The sequence below is a fragment of the Apteryx mantelli genome, chromosome 5 (genome assembly GCF_036417845.1).
Source record: "Apteryx mantelli isolate bAptMan1 chromosome 5, bAptMan1.hap1, whole genome shotgun sequence".
NCBI lineage: Eukaryota > Metazoa > Chordata > Aves > Apterygiformes > Apterygidae > Apteryx > Apteryx mantelli.
Window position 1 is genome coordinate 77,156,733 of NC_089982.1, and position 26,224 is coordinate 77,182,956.

Genomic DNA, 26,224 nt, shown 5'->3' on the forward strand with positions numbered 1-26,224 from the left:
CAATTACCTCAGAGTCATGTGCTTTTAAATCAAGATATTCCATTTTTGATGTTAGAGTTAAGTTTTCAACAAAATGTTGACGGGGCACCTTCTAAAGAAGGCTACAGAGTATATGTTAATGACAGACACTGAGAATGGCACTCATATCCTCCACCTGAATAATGCAAGTCTTCAAGACTCCTGACTAACTTCTTCCAGAACCCCTACAGTTCCTCATCTTCCAATATGCTACTTGCTTCCTTAGCTTTGGCTGTTTCTTTAAAACACTATGAATCAATATTTCAGCACACAGAAATACAAATACATTTAGTACCTTATCTTCATCTAACTTAACACATAAAAGAGAAAGCATTACCAATATTTAACCTGTAGTCAGTACCTTTGCCTTACCTGAAAAGGTCTCACAAACGAAAAGTCTTAGATGAACAATGATCTTACACTACTTACACCTTAAGCAAATTTAAACTTTTCCCCTGAATCTTACCTAAAAGTACATTCAATAACCAGGCATAAAAATACTGCATTCTTCGTGAATGTTGACAGATGCTTACTGCTGATCCTGCTGCCGTTCGACGGATAGTTGGGGAACTGGATTTAAGATTAGCTATGAAAGCCTTCAATAAAACCTGAAAACAAAGATATCTTACTTTTTAGAAGAAAAGCAGATAGAAATGAATTAAGTCAGCAAGTGTCTTTTTCATCCATTCAAAACATTAAGTAATGTACATCAAGCAAGGGCAACTTTTGTCTTAATTCACACATGCAGTTATAATACTGCTTTCTTTAACATCTGATTGATGGTACTGATTGCTTACTGTGCTTTCATACATAACAGGGAGCATTAATGGGTTAAAGAAAGATACCTTAATCTCATTGTCATTTGCAAAGTTGCCAAATGCTGCCATGATTTTTGGTATCGCTGCAGCTAGTGTCTCCTGTACCGATTCTTCAGGCCTCTTACTTATTCGTGTTAGACAGGGCAATAGGTTCACCAAGTAGGGCCTAAGTATGGCAACGGAGAAAAACTAATTTGAGATCAGAACAATTATATTTGTCCAAATCACATAAGCTGTTATTAATTCATGCTCGTATTCTGTAGTAATACTACAGAATAAAATACATACACAATAGCTACATAGAGATGTGGAAAAACAAGATAATTTCTGCAAATTGTATTCAGAAGAATATTAAGATAGAAGAAATAAAGGAGAAAAATACACATTTAGAAAATTACAAGTCATGGTCTTCACAGGCTCTTTTTGCCCTTCCCCCAGAGTCAAGCACAGCAGAACTAAAATTCTGCTACAGAAAACTAATCCAATAAAACTACTTCAGAGAGGACAGTGAGATATGAGTAAGACTTCTGGGAGGGTTACGCAAAGCTTGAGAACAATAACATTTTGTTAACATCTAAATTTTGCTAAATGTATCCGAGGAAGTTTGTTACTAAGGTAAGTTTACCTGCACTTCTGCGGCCGAACTAGATGGGCAAGCTCAGCAAATCTCCAGAGCGCAGCACGTAGACTTCGGGAAGCACCATTCTAGACAAAATATAACACTGTTACATTCCAGAAAGCAAAGGTTTTTTACTCTCTAAAAAATAATCTGTTTAAATTATATATATATTTATATATACATATATATATATATATATTTTTTTTTTACTTAAACAGATAAAAACGTAATGTGTCTGTAAGCCCATAAATTTTATTTCGTCAAAAGGAAGTCAAGTCAGCTCCACGGCTGCCTTCATTTTTCTAGTTGCTATCACAAATTTTCTAAGTGACCCAAAGGGGTAACAAGGGACACCAAGCAAGAGAAGGAAGAGTCTGACCTCTCCACTCTGCTGAAATCAACTTAAAATACCACAGAGAAAGTGGTATCCCCCCCCCCCCAAAAAAAAAAAAGACTGACAATACAAGAGCATAAGACAAATCACAGGAACATTTGCACAGATGTAAACACAGCATAAAGTTGATAGCAACGGAGATATGTAAATAATCTTCAGGTCCTGAGAGCACCAAAAGATTCCATGCAGTTATCTATATCACTTTATAATGGCTTGCATTCTGAAGTTTAATAGCAATTTGTCTGTATTGACAACTTACCCCAATTTCCACATTTTCTACATTTTCAACAATACTAAGGAGCTGTAATATATCCTCCAATATTAGGTCTAAACAAATTCTGCCTCAAATCAGAAACACAACTGTTCTAATCTCCCTATCTGGGAAAATTACATATCTAACTTAGTTTGAACCTAACCAAAACACTTCTCAAATCAAGTACCTCTGAGGACAGAACTCAGGTGTTTAAAAATTGCTTTTTTTTTTTTTTTTTAGCTAGTATATCAAAGGTTCATGGCCTCATAGGGATGGTAAGTAATAAAAAAAATTGCATCTGAAATACAAAATGTGCATTTTTCAAACTCAGAGCCATACAACAGATTCTGACATGGCTCCCAAAGCGATTCACAAACCAAATGCAGTTATGTCTGTCTTCTGTGTGCTTCTGTTACACCCAATACCTCTCTCTTTCACCTACCCTATGAGTCTAACAGCAGCTATTCAAGAAGCACACGGCACCTGAACAGCCAAGCATCTCCTCCTGCATCTGCTCATAACATGCAAGGAGGACAAGGCAATAGGGATTTCTGTCAGAGACATTGTGAGTGAGCAGGAAGAGTTATATAACCCCATTCTCCAAGATTTCTTGCTGGAAAATAAAACTGTGCTATTCACACCAAATGCCCATGCATTTTCTGCCAGATAAGCTTTCAGGGGTGGTAAAATCTAACAAGAGGGCCAATAGTGAGGAATTGGATAGAGTAATATACTAAACAGTCACAAATCTTTCCAAAGTGAAAATTTGACCTTGACATTAAAAAACATACACTATTTATTTATACTAATGCCACATTTCAATATACTAAAACACTTATTGTCATATTCAAAAGGATGTGAAAGAAAGCAAAACTCACCTTTTTAATCTCTTTATACAGTTCTAATTGTAACCTAGGAAGATTTGAATCCATCAAAGCCTGCAATAAAATGCATTGAGAATATACTGTATCAGAACAGATGCATGTAAAGTAACAATGTTACACTTGTATCAAAACAGCTTTAAAAAAGTATGGAACTATGTAACCGTCCCTTATACATGACGTATAAGAAGGAAAGTGTTAGATACAGGACAAGGCAAATACTAAAAAGGGACACCTTTATTTTCTGCACAAAGACAAAAATGAAAAAGCAGACAATTCCACAAAATCTAATAGATATTTTCAGGTAATACTGACTACAGCACCCATTCAGTCTGCCTAGGAACAGCCATATGAGATCGGACTACAGGTACAGCCAGCTTAACATGCTTTCTGGCAAGGGCCAGAGACTCAAACAAATATTAAATCATAATAATACTATTCACAAGCAGTAAAGGAGAGTTATTCCATACTATACATTCCCAGCTTCTAGCGGCCTACCGTTCAGGTATTTCAAGAATTGAGGCTGTATTTGTGCCATTACCTTTATCAGCCTCTGAAAAACCTTTTATGAGTTACTCTATTTTCCGCATCCAGTTATTACTACCAAGTGTGGTGGACACTAGAAGTATTGTGTTCCACAACTGAACAAAGCACAGTGCAAAAGAGTATACATTTTAGTTAACTGTAAACCTGTAGCCTGATGAAGAAATAGGGTACATGAAATGAAAGTTTGCACCAAGAAGTAATAATTTTCTGTTCAACTGGATCATTCTCCCTCCATCTTTCAAAAGGAGGAGAGAAAAACGAAAATGGTCATGCTATATATCATCCTTTCCTACAAAATGTTTTCTATACATAAGACTAACCTTACTTTTCCATTTTTTTCCTACATAGCATATACTACTATCTATAAAACATTTCCACCACCAGTCCCCCAGGTGGAATAAGTACTTCATGCAATGTGCAAGTGCATGCACTATGGATTTATACAGTAGCATAACATCATTTTGCCTGCAAACTTCTATTTTCTATCTGCCTTTTGAACATTAACCATTAAGTTCACATCTTCATAGGATTACCCATGATGACAACAAAATCTTATGCAGCATATGCTGATCTAGAGCCCAAAACTGCTTAAGCACAGTCACTGAAGTAACTTGGGCTCCTCCAGAGGATGATTGCCCTATCCTAAACTTGTATGCCCAAGAACTTCACTTCCTCTCCACCATTTTACCAGGCAGTTTAATATAAAGATATCACCTTATCCAGAAAAAAATAAAAATAAAAATCTTATCTTGCTTACAACCTTACACTGTCGTACACACCACAACTATTAATAGTGGGTACCTAGGCTATGCTAGATAGGTATTAATCTCACTTACCTTATGAAAACTTAATTTATATGGGAAATTCACTGGTGCTGTATGTAAGGACATCAAGCAACCCAGAAAAGCACCAGCTGCAACTTGGCTTCAAGGATAAGTTGTCCTTACATCACACTCAACCACGGCAACTCTTTTTACAAATGTAAACCTGTATTGTTTTTAATCAGACTTGAATCTAAAAATTCATCCCAACCAGAAAAAACGAGACTACCCATACTACCATTGGTGCTAACACTCCCCGCAGTATCACTAGCACAGACACAGCACTATAAGTTTGTAGGTCAGCTTCAGAAACAATTTAACATAACACCTCACCTACAAACATCTGATGACATTGAATTTGATTTTTTTTTCTTTTAAATAAAAGTATCACTAGAGATATTTACACTTTGAGCCAGTTATGCTGTCTATGAAGTTCTGACAGGCAAGAGTAACGATATTTAAAGATGACCTACAGAGGTTTATCTAAATGCTGTTGCTTCAGTTTATAGCCTTGTTCATACAAAAGCATTAGTGCTTTAATTCCACTAACCAGCATAATCTCCAGACAGACACGCAGTTATACAGGTAAAGCTTATTTCTATATTCTTATATCTAAAGAGAGAAAATATAAAGCATCTTTCTAACAACAGAATTAGTCCAATAAAGCTATTTCCCCCTCTAAAATATCTGAGTTATTAAAAAAACTGAATGCTGACTTATATGCAAGTTTAGGGGCCTGACCTCTCTGTTCCATTTGTCACAAGCATGTTACTTGCGTGATCAAAAATAAAACTATGCGTCTTTTTGCTTCAGGATTTATACACCAGGCAGTGTCTTGGTTAAAGACTAAGTTGCTTCCACACAGCATAAAACATAGAAACAGAATACAAATTACGACCAGCTTTGATTACAGTCAATGACTAATATATGCCTGTGGTTGGAATATCACAACCACAATTTCATAGCTGTGACCAAACAGTGACTGAAAAAAGGCTGTCATTTAAAATCCTCTTAATCTCTAAAACAAAACAAACTACTATATCAAGATCTGAAAAAAGTTAAAGTTCTCTAGCTTACATGGAAACATGCCAGAAAGCAGCAACAATTATTAAATAGTTTAGTGGACTAACTAACTTTGTGGTTTTATGTAACTGAAGTTTTAGGTAACCAAAGTGGTTAACTTCACATCAAGCCTACAGAGGAGTTTGGTGGAAAGAAGGAAAATTGAAGTAAGTTAGCATTCTTTAAGTCTGTTTCAGAGTATCATGAAAAACAAGTTAAGTTACATAATGGTGTACACATTTCATAGAGTGCTAAATTTTTCCTATAAGTGGAAAAATATTTAAATCAGAATGAATAAAAACAAAAGTAGGGCAATAGAGCAAAACAAAAAAGCAAAAGATATTCCCACTTCCTCACTCCCTCCCATTATAAGATAACACTACATAATCAGCAATGCTTCTCCACGAAGTTAATAACTGACTGAAGAAAAAAAATAGATTAGAACATCAAAGTACAGAAGAGAAGTTAAAATCTTGATCCAATTAAATTAGATGCCTCCTCTGCACATAAAAACCTCTCCTTAGAAGACATACAGAATTCCCTGAACAGGCTTACTTGACCTCTCAAACACATTAAGAGAAATTATCAAGAATAAGAAAAGCAATGAAAAGAACATCAAGTTTGACTTTGTACAGGACACTACATCCAGAAGAGGTCAAACCTGGTAACACAATAAAGTTCTTACTTTAATAACTTTATTAAGGCATTCATCAGCAACCATACGGACATCAGATTCTGCGTCCTCACTGCAGAGGAGAAAGAGTTCCATAGCAATCCCCAGTAGTTTCTGAAATTCTGGAGAGTTCCTAAAGAAACAAGCATTAGAATATTAGAGCGCATGGTATGAAAAGCAAACATCAGCGTTATTTGGGGGGAGGGAGGGTTCATAATCCAATCACACATATACTGTACAAAATTATAAAAAAGGAGAAAAGGTCTAATGGATAAGAAGGCATTGCAACAGGAGTGGGGAGATCTAGATCATTTGCCCTCTCCAACTTCCTTACGTAACCTGGCAAGCTATTTGACCTCTGTATCTCAGTTTCACTGAGGTAGAAGGGCAATGCCTACTCTACTGATGCTTAAAGAAAATTACTTCTTAGACTTTGGGTTGATTTAAAAAAAAAAAAAAAAAAAAAACACACACACACACTTTGAGTTTTCAACACAAGCTTGCCAACATAAAATCAGCAATGATCAGGAAGCTTCCGAATAGCTAATACTCCAAAACAGCTATTTGTATTAACACGGTGAGTTACAGACGAACATTGTCTTACCTCAAAGACTGAGCAACTATGTTTTCACATATTGTCAGGCAGTGATTCACTCGATCTTTCTTGGTAGTTGAAAGTTCTTTCTTTCTAAAAGAAGAACACAGTGTTATCTGAGATAAGATTTCAAAAGTGAGTGGTAACTATTTAAATACACTTGCCAGAGTAGAGTCTAATGATTATACAAGAAAAAGATGCACTCTTCCAGCTATTATATTAACAACTGTTTATCAACTATCCCTAGACTCTAGGATGCACATCAGGGTACACAGGCACACAAGCAAAGGGAAGGGTATAAATTTAGAAAAAGAATGAGCCATTTAAGAAGAAATACCATATTAATTCCATAAATGGGAAAATATTTGGGAAACAGAAAACTGAAGAATGAAGAGGAGTAGAGGGGAAGGGAGAAAAAAGACAGACAGAGAGAAGCTGAAATAAAGACACTGATAAAAAGGCTGGAGAAAGGAAGCAATGGGAACAAGCATTGAAGACTCAAGAATACCACTTTTAAAAGACCTTCCTCACATGTAGTTTCACCTTAGCCTTTTTTTGCACTGATGAGAAATCAACAATTCTCTATCTGCATTGGAAAGGATGTTGAGGTAATCCTACCATACATCACATTCCCCCCAAATGGTCTTATACTAAAAAAAAAAAAAAAAAAAAAAAGGCAGCTCTAGCACAGTCTATGCATGTCAAGAATCATGCCCCTAAGGTAACACTCACATAGTCCAGGCAAGGCCAAGCTTAGACAACTTGCAGCAAACAAGGTTAAAAGCAAAAAGAAGAACATTCACAAGGGTCAGAATGGTTACAAAGACAGTCTTAAGAGGATTTAATAGTAGACCAGCCAGGTATCTACTTGCTTCACTACTGTCAGAACCCTGAACTCTTAACTCCGGGGTGGGGGGGAGAGAATGAGAGAGCGAGAAAAGGGCAGTGAAGCAGCTGTTGGAAAAAAAAGTGCAAAACTGCTCTCCTTCAAGCACAAATGCATGTTGGATTGACAGAATGACTTAAACTTTGGCTTCTTCCCCCCCAAGAAAATGAAGAGTATTAAAATTACAGATGGGACAATTATGGGTATTAACATAACATGGCTGTTTTTCTATTCGACAGCATTGTAATGCTATCTGCAGTACAGTGCGACCAGAGAGCTCTCCCAGATACTCCATAAAACATAGTTTGGGATTGCTGCTCCAGAACTCAGCAGACCCTGAAGAGTTTTCAGTTCAAGGTTTGATATAGGAGCAAGGCAAGTGTTATCTGAAGGTCTGCAGTCTAACACCTTGACTTGCAGGCACTTCATTAACGCTAACCGAGTTAGATGATCACTGTCACAGGGTTATCTCATTAGTTTAGCATCAGCAACACAATACAAACTAAACAACATACTATCATAAGCATCTAAGATACCATGAGAATGTAAGTCCAGACATCCATGATGTCATTTAAGTAACAAATTTAATACGGACATCTCTAGAATCTCTCCAACTCTAACTCATACTGGACAAGTCATCCAGAGTTTGCCATCAGCACCTTACCCATTTTTCCCTGAGATTAGCAGATCTGTCAGATCACACTGACTAGAATCCTCTTCCCTTGCATCCTTATAACTGTATGGGACACTGTAGATGAAATGGAGCTCCCTTTCCCACTTTATTTTAAGGACACCTTCTCATAATCCTGTTCTAATACTGATGTTCATCAAGATGGTCATAAAATATTCCCAGGTAGGTGTCTACAATGCTGAAAATGAAAAACCTGAGAACGGGGGGAAGGCAGCACACAGTATATTCCTCCCAAGAGGTAAAAGGTTATCCAGAATAATACCCATAGCAGCATTCAAAATTCTAATCCTAGTCTAAACCAGTGGAAGAAAGGACACAGTTTTTCCCAGAATGCAAGGACAAAACATGTATTTCTCACCCTTGAATGTGCAAAAGGCACTACGATTGAATAGAAGGGGGTAACATAACCCTATTAACCACAAAGCCCTTTCTCAAAGGCCCATCAATATAGAACACTCCTTAAAGGAGCCCCTTATGGTAGCTGACATAGAGGTTCTCCACTCAAGGCTACTGAGACAGTGGTAGTTTCATGCTATTAAACAACATACTGCAAAGCTGCAGTGGGTTGAGAGCAATTGAGAAGTTCCAGGAAAACAGTTTCTCAACTATGTGGTCGTGACCAAACGCAGTGCTGCAAGCCTCACAGAAAGATCTGGACTGTGATTTGGGCTCATGAGCCCAACTGAGGCAGGGAGCACAACCACAGAGGTTTGGGACTAACTCTTCAGTCTGATCCAACACCACCAATGACACATCAGAAGATGCATTTTCTTAACCCCTTAGCTAAAGAATAATATTAAAAATGCAGCAGCCCAGGTCACTGTCACTCCAAAGGATAGCAACATATGGCCTACAAAACAAATACTTCCTATCCCAGCCCCAGCCCCTCAAGTTAAGACACTTCCATGCACACAATCAGGGAAAAACATCGAGAATTATTAAAAAAAAACAAAAAACAAATCAATAATGGAGAACATTGTGACAACAGTGAGGAAAACAGCACTTGACTCTCCTACCTTCCCAACTTGAGGTGACCCTTTTGATTAGCAGATAAAGGAACACTTGTCTAGAAGACCCACAAAGAGAAAGAAGCTTTATGGATAAGAATGTATTTTTAAAAGAAGTCAGGTGCACAGAAAAAAAAAAATCCAATTTCAGATTTATAAAAGTCAGCTGTCAAACAAGCCACATGTCCCATTCATGGCCTTAGGAAAACTAAAATATAGCACAAGATGCTACTGCTGAAATAAGCAGATCAAAAAGAGAAATTCAACTTACAATAGCCTCAAATGATGGCTATGCTCTTCCTCAAGATGCATTCTCAATCTGAGTGAACCAGCATGTTCAAGCCCTTGCTGGTTATTATCAAATGTTCTATGAAAATGAATTTAAGGCATAGCCTGATGCTTCAAATATTTAATAAAATGCTAACAAGTTAGCAAACTTACAATGAAGTTTGCATAATACTGCATTTAGACACCACATTTCCCTTGGTAACAGAACACATGATTTTTAATCTACCCCAAAAGACATCAACTACTACTAAAGCTGTTAAAACTTTTAAGTGACCACTCAAAAAGTTAGTCTAACATCCAGTAAAATTAAAAAAAAAAAAGCGCAGCACGAGTTTTCTTCCTCTAGTAAGACTGTAAATCTAAAAGCATTGCAGAGCACAATATGTAAAGTTTATAATTTGCAAAACTTTTAATCATTCATTTTATCATGATATAAACTCCTATAAGCCTTTATATCCAAGTGAAGAATTAGAAGTTTCTTCCCTTCTCTACTCCCAAGCCTTTCAAAAAAGGAAAGGAAGAAAATGAATGAGATAGGCTTGCAACTACCACAGCTAAGTTTTATTTCATTATAAACAGTGTCACCTACTCTTAACTTTATTGACACAGAATCACTTGAAAGAAAGCAGATGATGTTTTAAATAATTAACCAGTAACAATACTGGAGCTGAACTACACACCCAAGAGTACCTGTGCTGTGTTTGTATCCTAACAAAGAGGACAGAGAATCTTCCTTTTTGTTCTCAAGTGAAAATTAAATCATTTGTATTTTTAACATTTAGTTTTATTTTCCATCTTACAGATCTAAAGTAGCAAAAATGTGTTTTGAAATGAGAAGTTGGAAAATGAACAAAACAGCCTTGAGCAGTAACATTAACATAGTTAACACAACATTGAGGACCAACAGTAATTAACCAGTAAATACTTTAAAATGAGGTAACACAAAATACTCTGTTAGACTTTGAGGACTTAAACTGTAAAAATTCAAACAGCTTCAACATAATGCTCTAATAATATTACAGTTTCTGAAATAAGTTATGCCTTTTAAGTACCCTGGTCATCTTTCTTCCATCAGATCCAAAGGCAGGGGTTTGAAAGTGTTCACTATGAGCATTTCAGATTCTCTCCCAGGAATCCTCTCATCTCACTCCAGAAATATTTTCCCTTTTAAAAGTTTAAATAATAGTCTGGAATACAAATATTTTTCCATTACACATTGGACAGCATTTTGTTTACATCAGCTTCAGTGTTCCTCCTTAAAGAGGATCTCTTCTTTGGACTGTGTTTTCCTTTCTCCTCTGCCCCCACACACAAAGCACAGAAGGAAAAATAATGAAAATAATTCCTTTTGGCTGATGTTTGACAAAAATTCTAATTGTAATTTAAAATCACCTTTCATCTTCAAATAACCTGGAAAATCTTGTAAGTAAATTTAAATGTCAAATTTCCTTAACTAGAAAGGCATTTAAACACCATTAAACAGGAGTTTAACAATCAATAAACAAAAAGCTGTTGAAGATAGAAGATGAGAAAGTCATACCCAAAAATAAGCAACTGGCAGAATATGAGTAACCAACCTGAATTTGATAAAAATATACAATGACTTTCTCTCAATGACTTTTATACTATAAAAATATACAATGACTATTAGGTCTTGAAAAAGCACCAAAAAACCTTTAACAGCACTTTCAGATCACCTCTAACAAAACAGTAAATATTTTCTAAAACAACTAAGTGATTTTGCAACTTAGGTGCCTGTTCACATCAATGATACTTAAGAAAAACCAATAAATCACTTCAAGTTTTACAAAAATTTAATCTTGCATTGTCCACATCTGTTTCTAGCACCATTTTCAATATATATTCAATCCAAGAATAGAATATATCGATTCCAGGCACATTTGAACTTGCCTGTGAGCTCATTATTTCAGATGCAAAACACACTAAAATTGCTGAACAAGACTGCTTTCAGAATAAAGTTCTTTAAATATAATATAGCCCTGAACAAGGCAAGCAGTAGTATGCAATACTACCCATACTAGTACAGATCAATCTCTTATGAAGATTTCTGCAAACAAACAGCTCATCTAACACTGAATTTATGTCTGAAATGACTAACTCAAGCTTTCTGTATTCAGGCTGTATTTTTTGTTTTTAACGTGAAAACGAAGGAGGAATGCATATAGTGCACAGGTCACCACTTAAACTGAAAGAATAGAAACTAGAGGTGAAAACTAACCAGTCACTATCAGCCAAAGGGAAGAAGAAAAAGCATTGAACTGAGCTGGCAGTACTGAATCTTTCATCTGCCATTTCCTAAGTCAGCTTCCAAGAAAACAGCTTTTGAAGGAAAGAAAGAAAAGGCCGAAGACACAAACACCTAATATGTACCAGGTGCAGGCAGATTTTCTGTGTCGGTAGAGAGGGGAGGGTAACAGAACAGTATTTTGTGTATCTTGAGACAGAACTCATGATTAAAAAAAAAAAAAAAGGCACTATTCAGAAGTATTACAAAGTCCTCACGCAAACAACTGCTGATGACCATACTTGGGGGGGGGGGGGGGAGGAGCAGCAACACCATCACATGTTTCTTAGAAAAGAGCTGAAACAGCAAGCTGCTCATTCCAGCTCCATGGACAACAGAAGGCAGATGATATTAGAGGTAGCAGGTAGCTACAGGAGAGCCTCATCTCACAGGCAGAGGAGTTTAATCTTCTTCTGGCTTCTACAGACAGTCTCTAGCCAAGAAGATTAACAAGCAATATAGGAAAACCAGCAAGTCCAGAGAATTTTGCACTCCAAGTCCTAGAATAGCTGGTTAATAAGAGTTCCAACTCACTGGTGTTGATTTTTACTAAGCCTTGGAATTAAGAAAGTTTAAAAAGACTGAAAAAGCACTAATGCTGACACAGCATTAAGAAAAAGAGTCAAGCCAAACAGTTTGACATCAATCTTGAGCAAAGTAATGGGAAAACTCAAAGAAGATTCTATAAATAAAGAACAAAAATATGAGTTGGTCAAGAAATAAATGAAATACAATAAAGCCCCAACATGAGCGACACTTCAAAAAAAGTGAGTACATTCAACAACAGTCAGCCAGATAGACTAGAAGACCATACCCTAGAAACAGTAGCTCCAAAAACTGTCTAGGAATCACCATTGACAAGAAACTCAATGGGAATTATCCATGTTCACCTGGCCCTCGATTAAACAGCGGAGTAACAAGAAGCAGGAAACTGATGATAACAATATACACAGCACCAATAAAACCAATCTATGACCATGGCTGCAGTCAACCAAAAAACCCTAGAAAAATTGTCTGAGCACAGAAAAATACCTAGTATTGGAGAGTTCTTTGGTTCTTGCACAATCTTTTGCTGCAAAGGTAATGGTTAGAACCAAATGTCCAAAAAAACAAAAACAAAAACAAAAACAAATGGAAAATAGAATATAGTTTAGAATAATTACAGTAATTAACTATTAGATCAATTTGACAAGAGAAAAGGTGAATTCTTTACCTTTGGAACAATCAAATCAAAGTGGGATACTCTTCCAGAAGAAACATTAGCAAGTCATTCTGCTCCTCTCACTGACAAGTTGTAAAAATGAATACAGTGTAGAAAATAAGATGTGGTCTAACAGTTCATCTGCTTTTCAGTTTCACTGATTAAACTCTGATTTTTTTTTTAATCAAATTAATCAAAATTTAAGTTAGTGGAAACTTTGTATTCAAAAAGCCAACACCCCCTTCCCCCCCAAAAAAATTTAAGGGTCTGAAATAAGTAAAAAGTAGATATGGGAGAAAATAAGGCGCCTCAGCAGAAGTGTGTAGAAGCAACATAATGACACAGAGCTCAACCCGTTTTCATAGAGAAGAGCAAGAGGAACTAGAGAGGAGGCCAGAAATTGACTTGTGTCTATAATGCATAGAAGTGTACCACATATTCTTCTGCAGATTAAAACCTCTCAAAATAGAAAAAGCTCTTACCTCCCTGGTAAAAGCTTGAATTCAATCAATATTTTAATAATAAAGCTAGGCTATTCATTTTATCAAGATAACAAAAGTCATTTATCTTACAAGAATAAAACAGCAATAAAAAAAACAAAAAACAAAAAACAACTTTCAACACTAACACATTTGTGCAAATAATTATGTCTTACTATACTCCAGTTTCTCTGTTTGGTCTTAAAACATTTCATAGCATCAGACAAACAGCCCTTAGCAGGACTCATTCACTAACCAGAAGTAGAGTGCTCAGTTCTTACCAGAAATATTTTTAAAAAGCAGTTTTTGCCTGTTCTAATAGGAAGTTTGTTTGTTTGTTTTAATCTTGTAGGGGCAATATTATGTTGTCAAAGTTTAAAGTAACTTATTTTGAAATAAGAAAAAGAGTAGAGATCAGCAGCAAGTCTTACTTTCATGGTAGCAGAAAAACATAGCTACTGCAAAAGAGGGTATACATTCCAAACTTCTCTCTCACATGGATTTTCATTGAAATATTTACTATTTAACAATACACTGTCCTCAAGTTTACATTCCTGCAAGCTATTTCCATCCTCTTGTTGCTTGTATCTTTTTAATTGGAGCTTCTTAAGCACTTGAAAATGTAAGATTTCAAGCTCGTGCTTCCTAGACATCTTTTTAACTATAATCATTTTACCAAAAAAATCTCCATCCACTTACTTGTACCGCATAGTAATACTGTCTAACAAGATCTGTAATAATGAGATAACTCTGTAACTGAAGGAATGACAGCCTGTCACTCATCTAATTTAGGTAACAGGACAACTCTGATCTAACAGATAGTGTTAAACAGACATTTAATGAAACAACTGAAGAGCAAACTACTGGCGCTTTTCCTGCGACATTCACCAATTCATTTGTTCTCTTGTTACTGACTGGTAGAGCGGCATCCCTTTTTACAGCAGTACATGGATAAAAGATAGGAAGTTACCATAAAGGACAACAAAAGATTTAAGTGCAACTTGTACACAACAGCAATTAAGAGGACTACCTCTACCAAAGATGCAAGGAAAACACACTGGCATTTTTCCTTTCAAGTCCATTACTAAAAAACCAGACAGAAGTGTGATAGGATGTCACCTGGTATTTAACAAGAAGTTTGGGAAACTTCTTCAGCAAAAACTGCCACAAGATCCTGTCACAGGCTTTTGTGAGGCTCAGTGCTGTTACTGAACTTGTATAGCTCCTGGAGGTATGCAACACTATCAGCTTTCTGAAAACATACAGCCTATTTTTAAACACAAAGCAAAGTCAACAAGAACAATTACAAACCTTGCTTTTTAATAGTTTGAGTATAGCAGGCCTAAATTCAGACCCTCAAACCAGAAGCATTACGTCCCTCAGCAAGCATCACAAATAATTAACAGGCCTTTCTTTTTAAAGAACATGATCTTATCAATAACTTTTTAGATAGATTTTTTTCTCCACTCCGTATAAGAGATATTGGAAGTAGATGTCCACCTACCCACCATGTCACACGAAGTACTAGCACAAAAAAATGCACAAAACAGACCAACAAGTCCCTGCAAAACACCAAGACATCTAAAAAGAATTGGCTCATGAAGGAGAGATGAGCCAACTTTTTCATCCATTATACTCTGAAAGTGTGAAAATGCATTGAGATTGTTTGAGACAACACTCTCCAAACAGTATGAACCGTGATAATTTAGTTGGCAAACATATCGGAGTGTACTGTGGGAGCAGGTGGCTAAGAGCCCAGCTCTACTGCTTATCACCGTCTGCCAAAACACTCTGAAACTGCCAATTTAGAAGTTACCTGCTCCTCAACCCTTCTGCTTCTCCTGTTTCACTGATATCTGGAGCAAAAGCAATAGTGTGACTCATGTATTTATCCAGTAAATATCTCAGTGCCTCTTCACCTGTTCAATAAAAGTTATTTCTAGAGAAAGTTAATGTAATGGGCAGCACTCTGGTACTGAACAGCTCCTTGCCCTTGTCCTCCAACAAAGCACTAGGATCAGAGACCAGAACATCACATGGAGGCAAAAAGATGTCTCTTCAACGCATTTGCCCCTAATGTTTTAAGAAAGTGAAAGAATATCAGAAACATTTAAATTATTTCTTCCTAGGTCTCACCACAGCAAGTCAGTCAAAGGACAAGACTTAAAATGAAGTTTGTCATAAACAGACATCCACTTCAACTACCCCCAAGTTTATCAGAGCTTAGACTTTAAGTCATTCCCCCTTTTTTGTCATTTTTTCAGCAATGTGTTAGCCGAAAATAACATTTTGCCTTCTAGAAACAGCCTACAAAAGTGATACAGCATTGCCGTATCTCCTCTTCACTGTCCATGCTACTACATATTCAAATGCATTTACCCAGAAAGTTACTCCTACTTTAACTTTGTAAACAAAAAGCAGGCAGCGCTCCTAGTCAGATCCACAGGTACAGTCTCCTGCCAAGGAGAGGAAGCACCCCGAGGGTAACTCCTCCGGGGGGGTGCCCGGCTACCAGCTGTCGCTCAGGCTGTCAGCAGGTCCCGAGTGGCAGCAGCCCGGCAGGGCGGGCTGGGCTCCCCCGGGAGCAGGGGAGGACATGAGACTTCTCCCGCAGGGGAGGATGCCACCGAAGCGTTTCAGGGGCCTGCGGGTGAGGGGAGCCCTGCCAACGCCCGGGGCCGGTCACTCACGGTCTCTGCAGCGGCTCCTCGGGGATGGCAGCCGGCCCCTGCTGCTGCTGGAAGGACCGCAGCGACTCGAAGGCCTTCATCAGCTTCTCCATGGTGGCCATGTCCGCTCCGCTCCGCTCCGCCCGCGCCGGCGGCACCGGCCCGCCGCGCCCCACCGCCCTCCCGCAAGCGCCCGGCGGCGCCCGCCTTCCTCCTCGCGGGCCCGACTCTGCCCCGCCTTCCTCCCGGCTCGCCCGGAGCGCTCAAGCCAGCCGAGGCGGCGCCGCCGCCGCCTCACGCCGCGCCGGTGGCGGTCGCCCCGCCGAGCCGCCCGTCACGGCCGCAATGAATGAGGGAGACGCCGCAGGGGGCCGCACGCACTCCCCAGCCGCCCCGCCATCTTGAATCCGTCCCGTCATCCCCCGCGCCGCTGCCCCGCCCCCTTCCCGCGCTGCTCCGCCCGCTCCGCAGACGGGTTCCAACTGCGGGCAACACAGAGCGCAGCGCGCATGCGCAACATCCCCTGCCGTCCAGCCTGGAGTCACGTGCGCACCCCCTAACGTACGTACACACACAGGCACGCGGGCGAGCTGAGGGGCGGCGCAGCAAGGAGAGCGACAACATCATTAACCAATCAGAAAAAAGAGAACACCGCCCCGTCCCAAAGGTCACAGCACAGTGGCTCAGGCAAGCGCCAGCTCGCGACGCAGACCAATGGCGCTCACGCGCCCCCGCCGGCCCCACCCCCTGGCCTCGAGCTCGGCCGTTGCCTCGCCCCCCGCGCTGCAGTCCGCGGGCCCTCGAGCCCGGCCGGCGCGGGAAGCGCGGCGCCCCCTGCTGGGGGAGGGGAGGCGGCCCCGCCCTGAGGTACTGGGCCCCGCCCCGCCGCGGCCTCACGCGGCCCCGAAAAAGCTGGAAAAGCCATAAACAGCCTTACCGAGAAAAAGCGTTGTTGCCAAATATTCCATAAAACATTTTTCTGGCAGTTTTATTAGTATGTTAATAACAGAAGCTACACCATTTGAAATGTTTTTCAAAGTCAATTGTGTAGCTATATTACTGAAAGCATAAAAGTGTGACAAAATATATGTACTGAAATTGAGAACCTTTAAGGTAGAAATAGAGTAAGATATGATTCCCAATTATCTTATGATACAGCTTGCAGAGTTTTCTCCAGACCATGAAAAAAGATGAGAGCTGAAGGTTGCATTCACTGCACAATAATTCATGTACCACTCCACACCTCAAAATAAATTTAAGCACATTAAAAAGAGCATAAGCTCTTATCAAAGACTAAACAAGCCATCAAGTCAGGCTTTGCGCAGTTTTTTTGAAGCTTTAGATCAACATATGTGCCAGTCCCCTAAGGGCTGCTGACTCACAGGCAGAAACGCTAAGGCAACGCGTGCCCCTAAAGCAGCACTGTTCTCTGTTCTTGTCTTCCCAGGCTGTCTTGGCATGATCTGCCCTGTGGGTTGTTACCTCTGAGTTGGGATAACTGGAAGAAAAGCACCCAGGGATATCTCGGATTGGGCTTTTCCTTTGGCAAGTGTGGTATTAAGAGGTTCTCCCAGTTTAAATTGGCTGACACAGGCAAAAACATGGATCGTGTCACCGGTCCTGTTCAGAGAGCAGCCCCACAGAACAAGTGGGCCACCAGAAATAAAGACGTGTAAAACTGGCAAAGGGGCATGAACAAGCAGGCAGGGTTAGAGAGCAGGAAATTTTGTAAGTCACCATTACCAGGAAGAAGAAAAAAAAGTCACACTCTCAATGGAGCAACAGCCAATACATAAGATGTTACATATAATTTAGTGCATGATGATAAATGTCTCCACCTCCAGAAGGAAAACAGAAGAAACATGCTTTTACCTCATCTAAAAGGAAGACCATATAGATCATGAATGTGGAAAGGTTTCCCAAGCATAGGCTTGTGAAATAGTTTTAACAGGCTACTTCTTCAGTGTGTTTAAGAACAGGTTAGACGAGCACGTCAAGAATATTTTTGGCCCCATCTCAGTACAAACGCTTCTCCTGAAGTCACTCTTGACCCTGCATTTTTACATTTCTGTGGTTCTACAAACACAAGAAGGTACTTGGCACCACTAGGATAAATAGTCCAATAGACTTCATGAGACTACTGGCCCATGTAGGTGAACATATATGCACAGGTATTTTGCAATATGCCATAGCAGAGTTATATTAAAGTCACTTAAATAGATGCTGTTTTGTATAGCAATTGAGTGCTTAGCCCTTCAATTCATAAGTTACAAAATTATAGCAAAAACCATCACATAAAAAGAACAGAGTTATGAAAACTGAGATATACAAGCAGCTTATTGTTGAAAAGCATTCAAAAAAAAAAAAGAAGTCCAACTAATGTCAAGCTTTAAATTCTCTCCAAAGAGTGAAGTCTGGGTACTTTCCTTTGATTATGGACAATTCAGTATCTATAAGACTGATCACAAGCAGAGCTACAGCTACTATTGATCAGTGTTGCATTCACATTCATAGTGTCAGCACAATAAATGTATTGATGAAAAATAGACAATCACCATAATTCTCTATTTTCACACAGAAAAGTATACAAAAACTAGAAATCAGACCAAGAATTTAGGTATCAACTGAGCAAATACAACAGAGCTAGAGTACTGTCTCCTGGATCTGACAGTCCTACATTGGCAAAGAACTTACAATGTAAAATAACACATTTTCTATCTCAACAAATTGTGAATTAAAAAAAAAAAAAATCACAATTTTTCCATTATCTATCTCAGTTGCCATGAGAGACATGGTGAATAAATCATGTTAGACAATAATACATGTGATGTAGACAGGCGGCAGTGTTTTGCTTTTATTTCAGGAATAACAAATGCTAGAACATCCAGGAAAACAGCTCATACGAGAACAATTCAGTGGTTTGGAAATACTGGAAGCAACACATCATATTTAGCCATCAAAATGGTTATACTCAGAAAGAATTCTGGTGCTCTTGACAGATGTAAGACATGAGAAATTACCTATGTGTCATGTGCAAAACTTAAATAAGTTACACCATATGGACAATTACAAAATTAATAAAGACATACATACAGCAGAAGAGACATCATTAACACCAAACACAGATCATTCAAAAAAAAAAAAACACACACACACCAAAATACAAAAAGAAGCACATAAATTTAGCTTGAAGATGTTTGCCATTAAAGTTTGAAATTAATTCCAATTTGTGAGTACTTAGAGAGAAGTACTTTTTGGAAATCAACACTAAAACAGAGGTGATAAATCCAAATGTTGAGTTATTATAATACTAAATAGTAAACCACATTGAAATAATACTATTTCTGTTGACTTATTTACAGTAACTTGTAAACAATATTTTGGATTTTATAGATGACGGTGAGAAACACCTTCCATCTATATTGTTTGAAAAATAATTGAAGCGCATTCTAAAAATTGATTTTTGCCTTCAGATCTATTGTTTTAAGAGTAATTAAAAAAGACATGGCATTTTTTATTAAAAGTTAAGGCTTGACAATAGCTATCTCCTTGTTACTGAGATACCACAGCTTTTCTATTTCTATTGTGCAGTAATTATTTAAGTGCCTTTTTTTTTTTTTTTTTTAAACAGGGGCTGGTTTGATGTTGTTATAATCCAGAAACATGATGCCATCATTATTAGGAATGCTACCTCTGCAAAAAAAGTTTATGCTTTTATAGAAAGAAAACAACCCTGAGGCATGAAGATTTAACTCTGTTGGTCACAACATTCAAAAGTAAACTAATAAGATACTGTTATGTTGTTTCACAGTTTCTGAATTTTGAGCTAACTATATAGATTCATGAGGTATGCACAAGCAAACGCTAAGACTTACACACAAAAATGCTTGGAAACACAAACCACAGACAAGAATAATCGATCTCATAAAAGTAACTCCACAGAATTCCATAAGTTTTATCCTATCCTGTACCAGGAGAACAAAGCAGTCAGGCTGTTGGATTGTCACATTGCTATTAAAGTGTTTAAGACATGGATCTTGAATCTGAATTCATGGAGGTATAATGAAGTCACACTGCATGACAAGAATTTACTTTGTCTTTTTTACAGCTTCATGAAAATAAAAGGCTATATAATCAGTAAACATAACCTGCTGCCTTCCCCCTTCTTTGTCTCAGTTATGTATCCTCCAAAAAATCAAGAGCAAAGTTATTTTTAAATTTATCACACCACAATATTTTGCTTTCAAGTGCTCTCCCCTTTTCTTCCCCATTCCCCAATTTCAAAGTTCATCTCCAAGATGCTAATATTCTACTAAAGATATTTAACCAGTATTACTCGCCTTAGATTAAATAGCGTAACATTTTAATCTCTGTGTACCGTATAAGGAGAGTTGTGTTGATCCTTCCAGCTTCTTGCCTTTTCTAATTCACTACGGAATTTACATTAGATACCATATAGTCATTATTATGTGGTTATATTTCTTTTCTTACCAACAGTATTGTAATACTTTGACATCTGCACTGGTGGTGACAGATTTAATGTATTTACTCCCTAGGTATGTAATAAAGTTAGTAAATTGTACAAGGAGTTAGGTCATACTCATCAAATGGAGACAAAAGGGACAAATTTATAGTGGAAAAATGCCAGCTTAAACCTACTGGAAAAAACAGAATTTAGGTCCTGATCCTGCAAACATGTAGTTACTCAAAAACAAAACAAACAAACAATAATATTATCCATAACATCACAACATGGAAAAACTTGGGGACGGAACCTAAATAAAGCTTCATTAAAAAGCAAAACAACTTTCTTGCATGGTCCAAGTTCCTTGTGGAAAGAAGCAGAGGTAAAAATAATTTAAGGAGCAACCTCTCAGGAGCAATTGCCCTTTTCTTTCATCTAGTCCATCTTCTTCACAGGTCCCTGAAAAAACAGTGTTAAACTTCAACACTCCAAAATGGGGGTGGGGTTGGGGGGGGTGTTAATTTGATCTTTTAATTAAAATCCCTCCCCCCCTCCAATATGGAAAGAATGTTTTGAAAAATATGATAAATACTGACAAATAAAGGAAATTCAAATTTATAATTCTTGTACTTTCTTCATAAAAATTACTCAGCTTGCGTCCATGGTATTCTTGCCAAATTTCAAGTTGCTCTAAGCAGGCATTAAATCCAGGCTGTCAGTTCATATGTCTAGTGTTAGTACTATCACCTTTGTCTCAGCACAGAAAACCTAAGGTCTTACAAAATTACATCACCTAATCAGAAAAACATGATTGCTTTTCCAAATGATAAGTATTTAAAAAAAACCACTTCTGCTCCTTTTCTATGCCTCCTTCTAATCTTTTTAGAGTCCTTCTATTATTGTGGTACATAATAAAGATGGTCAGGTCAGACTGTGCCAGCTCATGGTCTCACACACAATGGTTCCAGCCAACATCCTTACTTCAGATATTTCCCTGTCAAGTCTCCCATCATTTGACTATTGCATCAGACTCTCTGTAATCCAGTAATTTATTCAAACCCTCCTCTTTCCTATTTCTCCCTTTGTATTTTCTACAGTAGTCATTTTCCTGTCCTCTGTGCTGCCTTCGACATCAGGAAAATGTACTGAAAGCATAAGAAAAGTCTCTTTCCTCATCCCTGTAGCACAGTAGCCAAGAGGAGCAATTTCAGATAGATACCAGCTCAGGCCTTGTAGCATTCTGTAAAATTGCTTTTTTTCCAACTTTTTTCAAATTCCAGCCCTTTAAAACACAAGAGACAATATTGTGAATTAAAACCTGACAATAAGCTGGACTATCTATTGCATCTTGTGAGCTTCTCAGAAGTAGTTAAGTTTCTCCCAATGGGTGTGTGGATCACAAGCAGGAAGCTACTGAGGTAGAGGGATATTCAGTTGTTCTGTGCATATAATACATATGCGGTCTGGTTGGTGCCCTGGAGATTTGCAAGGAAAAAAAAAAGGAAAAGAAAAGAAAATGCTCAGTGGAGACAGTCTTCGGAATATGGAACAGAATATAAAACAAAAGTCATGTCTCCAACTCCATGAACATTCCACTGTATTTCTAAAGTCCCCAATACAAAATTTTAAAACAGAAGAGGCTCTTAATGGAACAGTGACAGATATTTCTAACATCAATGAAAGGTGATCCCTAAATTTATTCTCATACACAGCTGAATAGTTTTACCTGAAGTTTTACAAAATAAAAAGGAGGAAATATTTGGCATACTTCGAGCCCAGAAGACTGGAAATCTGACAAGCTTCCAAACAACTGGAAACAGTCTTTTACCAATGAATATTGGGTAATTTTAACTAAAACCATCAATATCAGCTCCACATTTGCATTAAGCAATCATTAAAAGCAGGTTAATTTTTAATTTTTTAAAGGTTATAAGGAAAGATTATTTACATAATTAATTTGATACCTAACACTACTTTGTCCTTCCCTCAGTGGCAGTGATCACTGTCAACTCTGTAACATGAGATATTACAACATAATAAAAAGAGAGGCAGGTAGTAAATAGTAAAATGAGACCATGCTTTCTGGTTTTAACCCATTATAAAACTGTAACCTCCTACAGCACAAAGTTGTAAACAGTTTTGTTTACAGAAAAAAAAAATAAAAGGGAGTCCTCACAGGTAAAAGAAACGCTTTTAGAAAAAGCAGCAAAGTACTCAAAATATAGTTACTTATAAAATTGGCATGAGTCTACTTGCATGGTCCCCAGAAACTGTATGGAGAAGATGTGTGGATGGGCAGGTAAGAGAAGAATGGAGCAATACAGTCTGCTACAAGATTAAGCTTAATGTCCAGAATTCTATATATAAGTAAGTACAGATTCAAGACAGTCCTCAGATATAAACAATAAAGAGCATTTCACAATAACAGGTCACAGTGCACGGAATTCCTTTCCTTTTTTCCCCCCGTAGCAGTTGGAGAGATGTTAGATAATAGCACTGCTGTGCTGCCAGATAATAGCAGATTTATGAAATTCATCAGTACAGCAATTCTGCTGTTAAGAACACTGCAAATAAAGATCCTAACAAACAAGAAATAGTGCTTATGAAGAGTCTTACCAGGAGCATACAAAGTCAAGTTACATTTATGCCACAATTATTATCTCTGTGCTTTAAAATCCTTTAAAGTATTTCTAGATTCATTCCACTGGAAAAAAAATAAAAGGAGGATACAAATACATACAAAAACACACATTCACTCAAATGGCACTCATTGCTTTTTGTACAGTTAAGCTTTAGTGAAAATATACATCTTAAAACAAATGAAGTACAAATGTACAAAAATCCTTGAACTCAGATAAAAATATATATAATACACTTTACTACAGAGATATAAAACATTCAAAGTTCACTCATCCTTTCTGATGACAGTAAAATGATTTAAAGTCTGGAGGACTCCTGTTCATCATCACTGCAATCAGATTTAAAACAGACCTGCAAGAGAAGACAAAGTGACAATTTAGCTGCAGAACTGGCACTTTAATTGGTCTAGGTGTTTTGTGGCACAGGGAAGGGTTTGGGGTTTTGGCTCCTTTCCAGCACCGTTTGATCCATACCAACTAAATGCTTTAGGAATATCAAAGCAAACCACAACTCAACCCAAACCTCAAGTCCTTAAAACTCCATTTAACCTTAGGTTCTTACCTTCTCTTAATGACTTCATAGGGCAATTAACTGCAATCTTAATATTTTAAAAGCAACTGAAGGCTCTCCAGCCATATTAAATTTTTAAAGGGCTCTTTCTCGATACAAAAAACTGTATCTCAGGACAGTATTGGTCTAAACCCTGATGATTCAGTGTGATGCGACTACAGTAAGACACAACTTTTAACTGTAGCTATGTGACATTATTAGTACATTTAACAATTCCATTACCATAAATGGGAAAAAGTGAATTCAGAGAGGCAAACTAAAAATGGCAGTATTGTTATACATTCCATTAGCAACATAACATTTTACAGGGAGGAATTACCAACTGATAACAAAAATTACCATCATGCAATTTTAATACATGGCCCTGTTGTGGCTACTTAAGGATACGCTCCTAGCAATTTTAAATAATTACATTTCTACTTGTAAGCAAAAGTAATTTCTACAGAAGTGTTCTTTACTGGAATATAATCATGCATCTCAAGATAATTCCACTAAGTGCAGGCATACTGAGCAAGCAGAACTGAGTATGACATCTTCAACTAGAAAAAAAAAAGAACCACCCTAACAAATAGCCTGTTTCTCATCATCTACAAGCAAGTACACTACCTCTCATGCCTTTTAGATGGCAAAAAATTTTTTGGATTCAATTCTTACACCTCTAAATGTTTATTAAGAAATACATGCTATGCGTGTATGAAAACGCTGTGCGTTATCAGAAACTATGTAAACATACAGTATGCTGTTGTTTTGGTGATGGCATTAAACTTCCTAATATATTTTAACATTTGTTTCGTAACATTCACACTTACTCATTTAGGGGATATCTTTGCTTAGTTTTTACCCTGGAATGATGCACTGGCAGCCCAGCTTTCTAATGAAAGAAGCACAATGAGTTGCGCTGGTCCAGTCACACTCGCTTCTGAGTTCGTTAGTCAGGCTCAGCCAAGTTTCTACAGAGGGACCTTAATTAACTTTGAAGTCACCTCCCCGGAAGTTTCATAAAAGCCAGCAAATAGGTAAGGAGCAAGACCCAAATTAATATCTTCAGGGAGGAAAGATCTACAGCTCAGCTGTTCACAGCTAACTTGCCCCCAGATAACAGCTAGGTGACACAAAAGGAAGACAGAATGCTGAGGAAGGAGAAAGTGGCTAGGGGAATGTGCAGATGGACTACAGACTCCTGGTATTATAGGAATTGCCACAGCTTCTGAAAGGGAGTGTAAGACAAAGCCATAATGAACCAGATGGCATTAGTTTCAGTATTCAGAGAGCAACTTGTTTTTGTTGTCATAAAATAACTTTTAAAAATGTTAAAATTGATTGGATGTTAAGTTTTTATTGGTAATTTTCTTATGAAAGAAAAGAAATATCCTTACCTCTCCACTGAAAAGTCTGTGAAAGAAGCCTCTCTTCGGTTTAGGAGACCTCTCTCTGTCTGGTGACACAGTACCATCAGTTTCATATGCATTGATATCTTCAAAGCATCCTGTTTCAATCATCTGTGAAAAGATATGAAATATAAATGAAATATAAACACAGGCCCCTCAGACATTTTCCATTTATCATCCATTTACTCTGGCTGGGTACTCCTAACAAATTACAAATGTATCAGTTACACCTTTATGCTTCTCAAACTACACCACTCACAGACCTACATGGAGGAAGGCACAAAGTCTACACTAAACCTTCTTGTGCACCCAGAGAACTAGCAAAACAGCACTATCATGAAAGCAAGCACTAAGATGGCCCCTCACTTTGGTAAGGCTCATGATGCAATCAATAAGCAGAAGCTTTTTAGAACCAGAAGTGGATTTACTCTGTGCCTTGTTAAATATTAGATCTTCCTCTCTTCTATTCTGCTGATTTCAGAACAGTCTCATATAATAAATATGAACGTGGTTATTTATAACCTGGACAGAACTTTATTAATAAACATGACATTGAGTAAGAGGAATGATTATCTATGCAGAATCCCAGACTACTCATTCATTAGTCAGTTGAAAAAGTCTTAAGACAAAGTTTGACTTAACTGGTGTTGAATAGAAATAGTCTGGAAACCTTAGAAAAGGTGAATCTTCAGTTCTGTATTATGTATCACTCAGATATTCTATTGGTATACAGGCATAAAACACCGAAGCAGCAGCTGGCACTGAGCAGATTTGCTTTTGTATTAGTTTGAATAGTATTCTATCCCCCTCCTATGAACTCAATACTCAGTACTCAATATCATGATACAAGAACAAGGAAAATGTGGTCATACAGCATACAGAACTGTATCAGCATCAGTAGCGATGGCGACAAGATGTCACGTTCCATTTTATGTAAATTCAGGGTAGTCCTTCC

At 37.8% G+C, this 26,224-nt stretch overlaps 2 protein-coding genes across 4 annotated transcripts in view; both read right to left on the reverse strand.

Moving 5' to 3' along the window:
- HTT (huntingtin) overlaps nt 1–16,328 on the reverse strand; it is a 92,839-nt gene extending 76,511 nt beyond the window's left edge. For both annotated transcript variants that reach the window (XM_067298277.1, XM_013960012.2), the window contains exons 1-7: nt 16,228–16,328; nt 6,690–6,773; nt 6,098–6,218; nt 2,981–3,040; nt 1,462–1,541; nt 864–1,002; nt 485–626 (exon numbers count right to left, since the gene is read on the reverse strand). In XM_067298277.1, coding sequence (XP_067154378.1) covers nt 485–626; nt 864–1,002; nt 1,462–1,541; nt 2,981–3,040; nt 6,098–6,218; nt 6,690–6,773; nt 16,228–16,328 — 727 coding nt within the window. The remainder of the gene's footprint in view (nt 1–484; nt 627–863; nt 1,003–1,461; nt 1,542–2,980; nt 3,041–6,097; nt 6,219–6,689; nt 6,774–16,227) is intronic.
- Nucleotides 16,329–19,038: 2,710 nt separating this feature from the next.
- The window catches only part of GRK4 (G protein-coupled receptor kinase 4), a 43,421-nt gene continuing 36,235 nt past the window's right edge, over nt 19,039–26,224 (reverse strand). The window contains exons 15-17 of one of the 2 annotated variants that reach the window (XR_010884470.1): nt 25,258–25,380; nt 22,636–23,662; nt 19,039–22,146 (exon numbers count right to left, since the gene is read on the reverse strand). Coding sequence is in view for 1 of the 2 variants with exons in the window: in XM_067298278.1 (XP_067154379.1) it covers nt 23,609–23,662; nt 25,258–25,380 (177 nt within the window). In the remaining variant the exon portion in view is untranslated. Of the gene's footprint in view, nt 23,663–25,257; nt 25,381–26,224 lie in introns of both variants that reach the window. The other variant, XM_067298278.1, reaches the window with a different exon arrangement.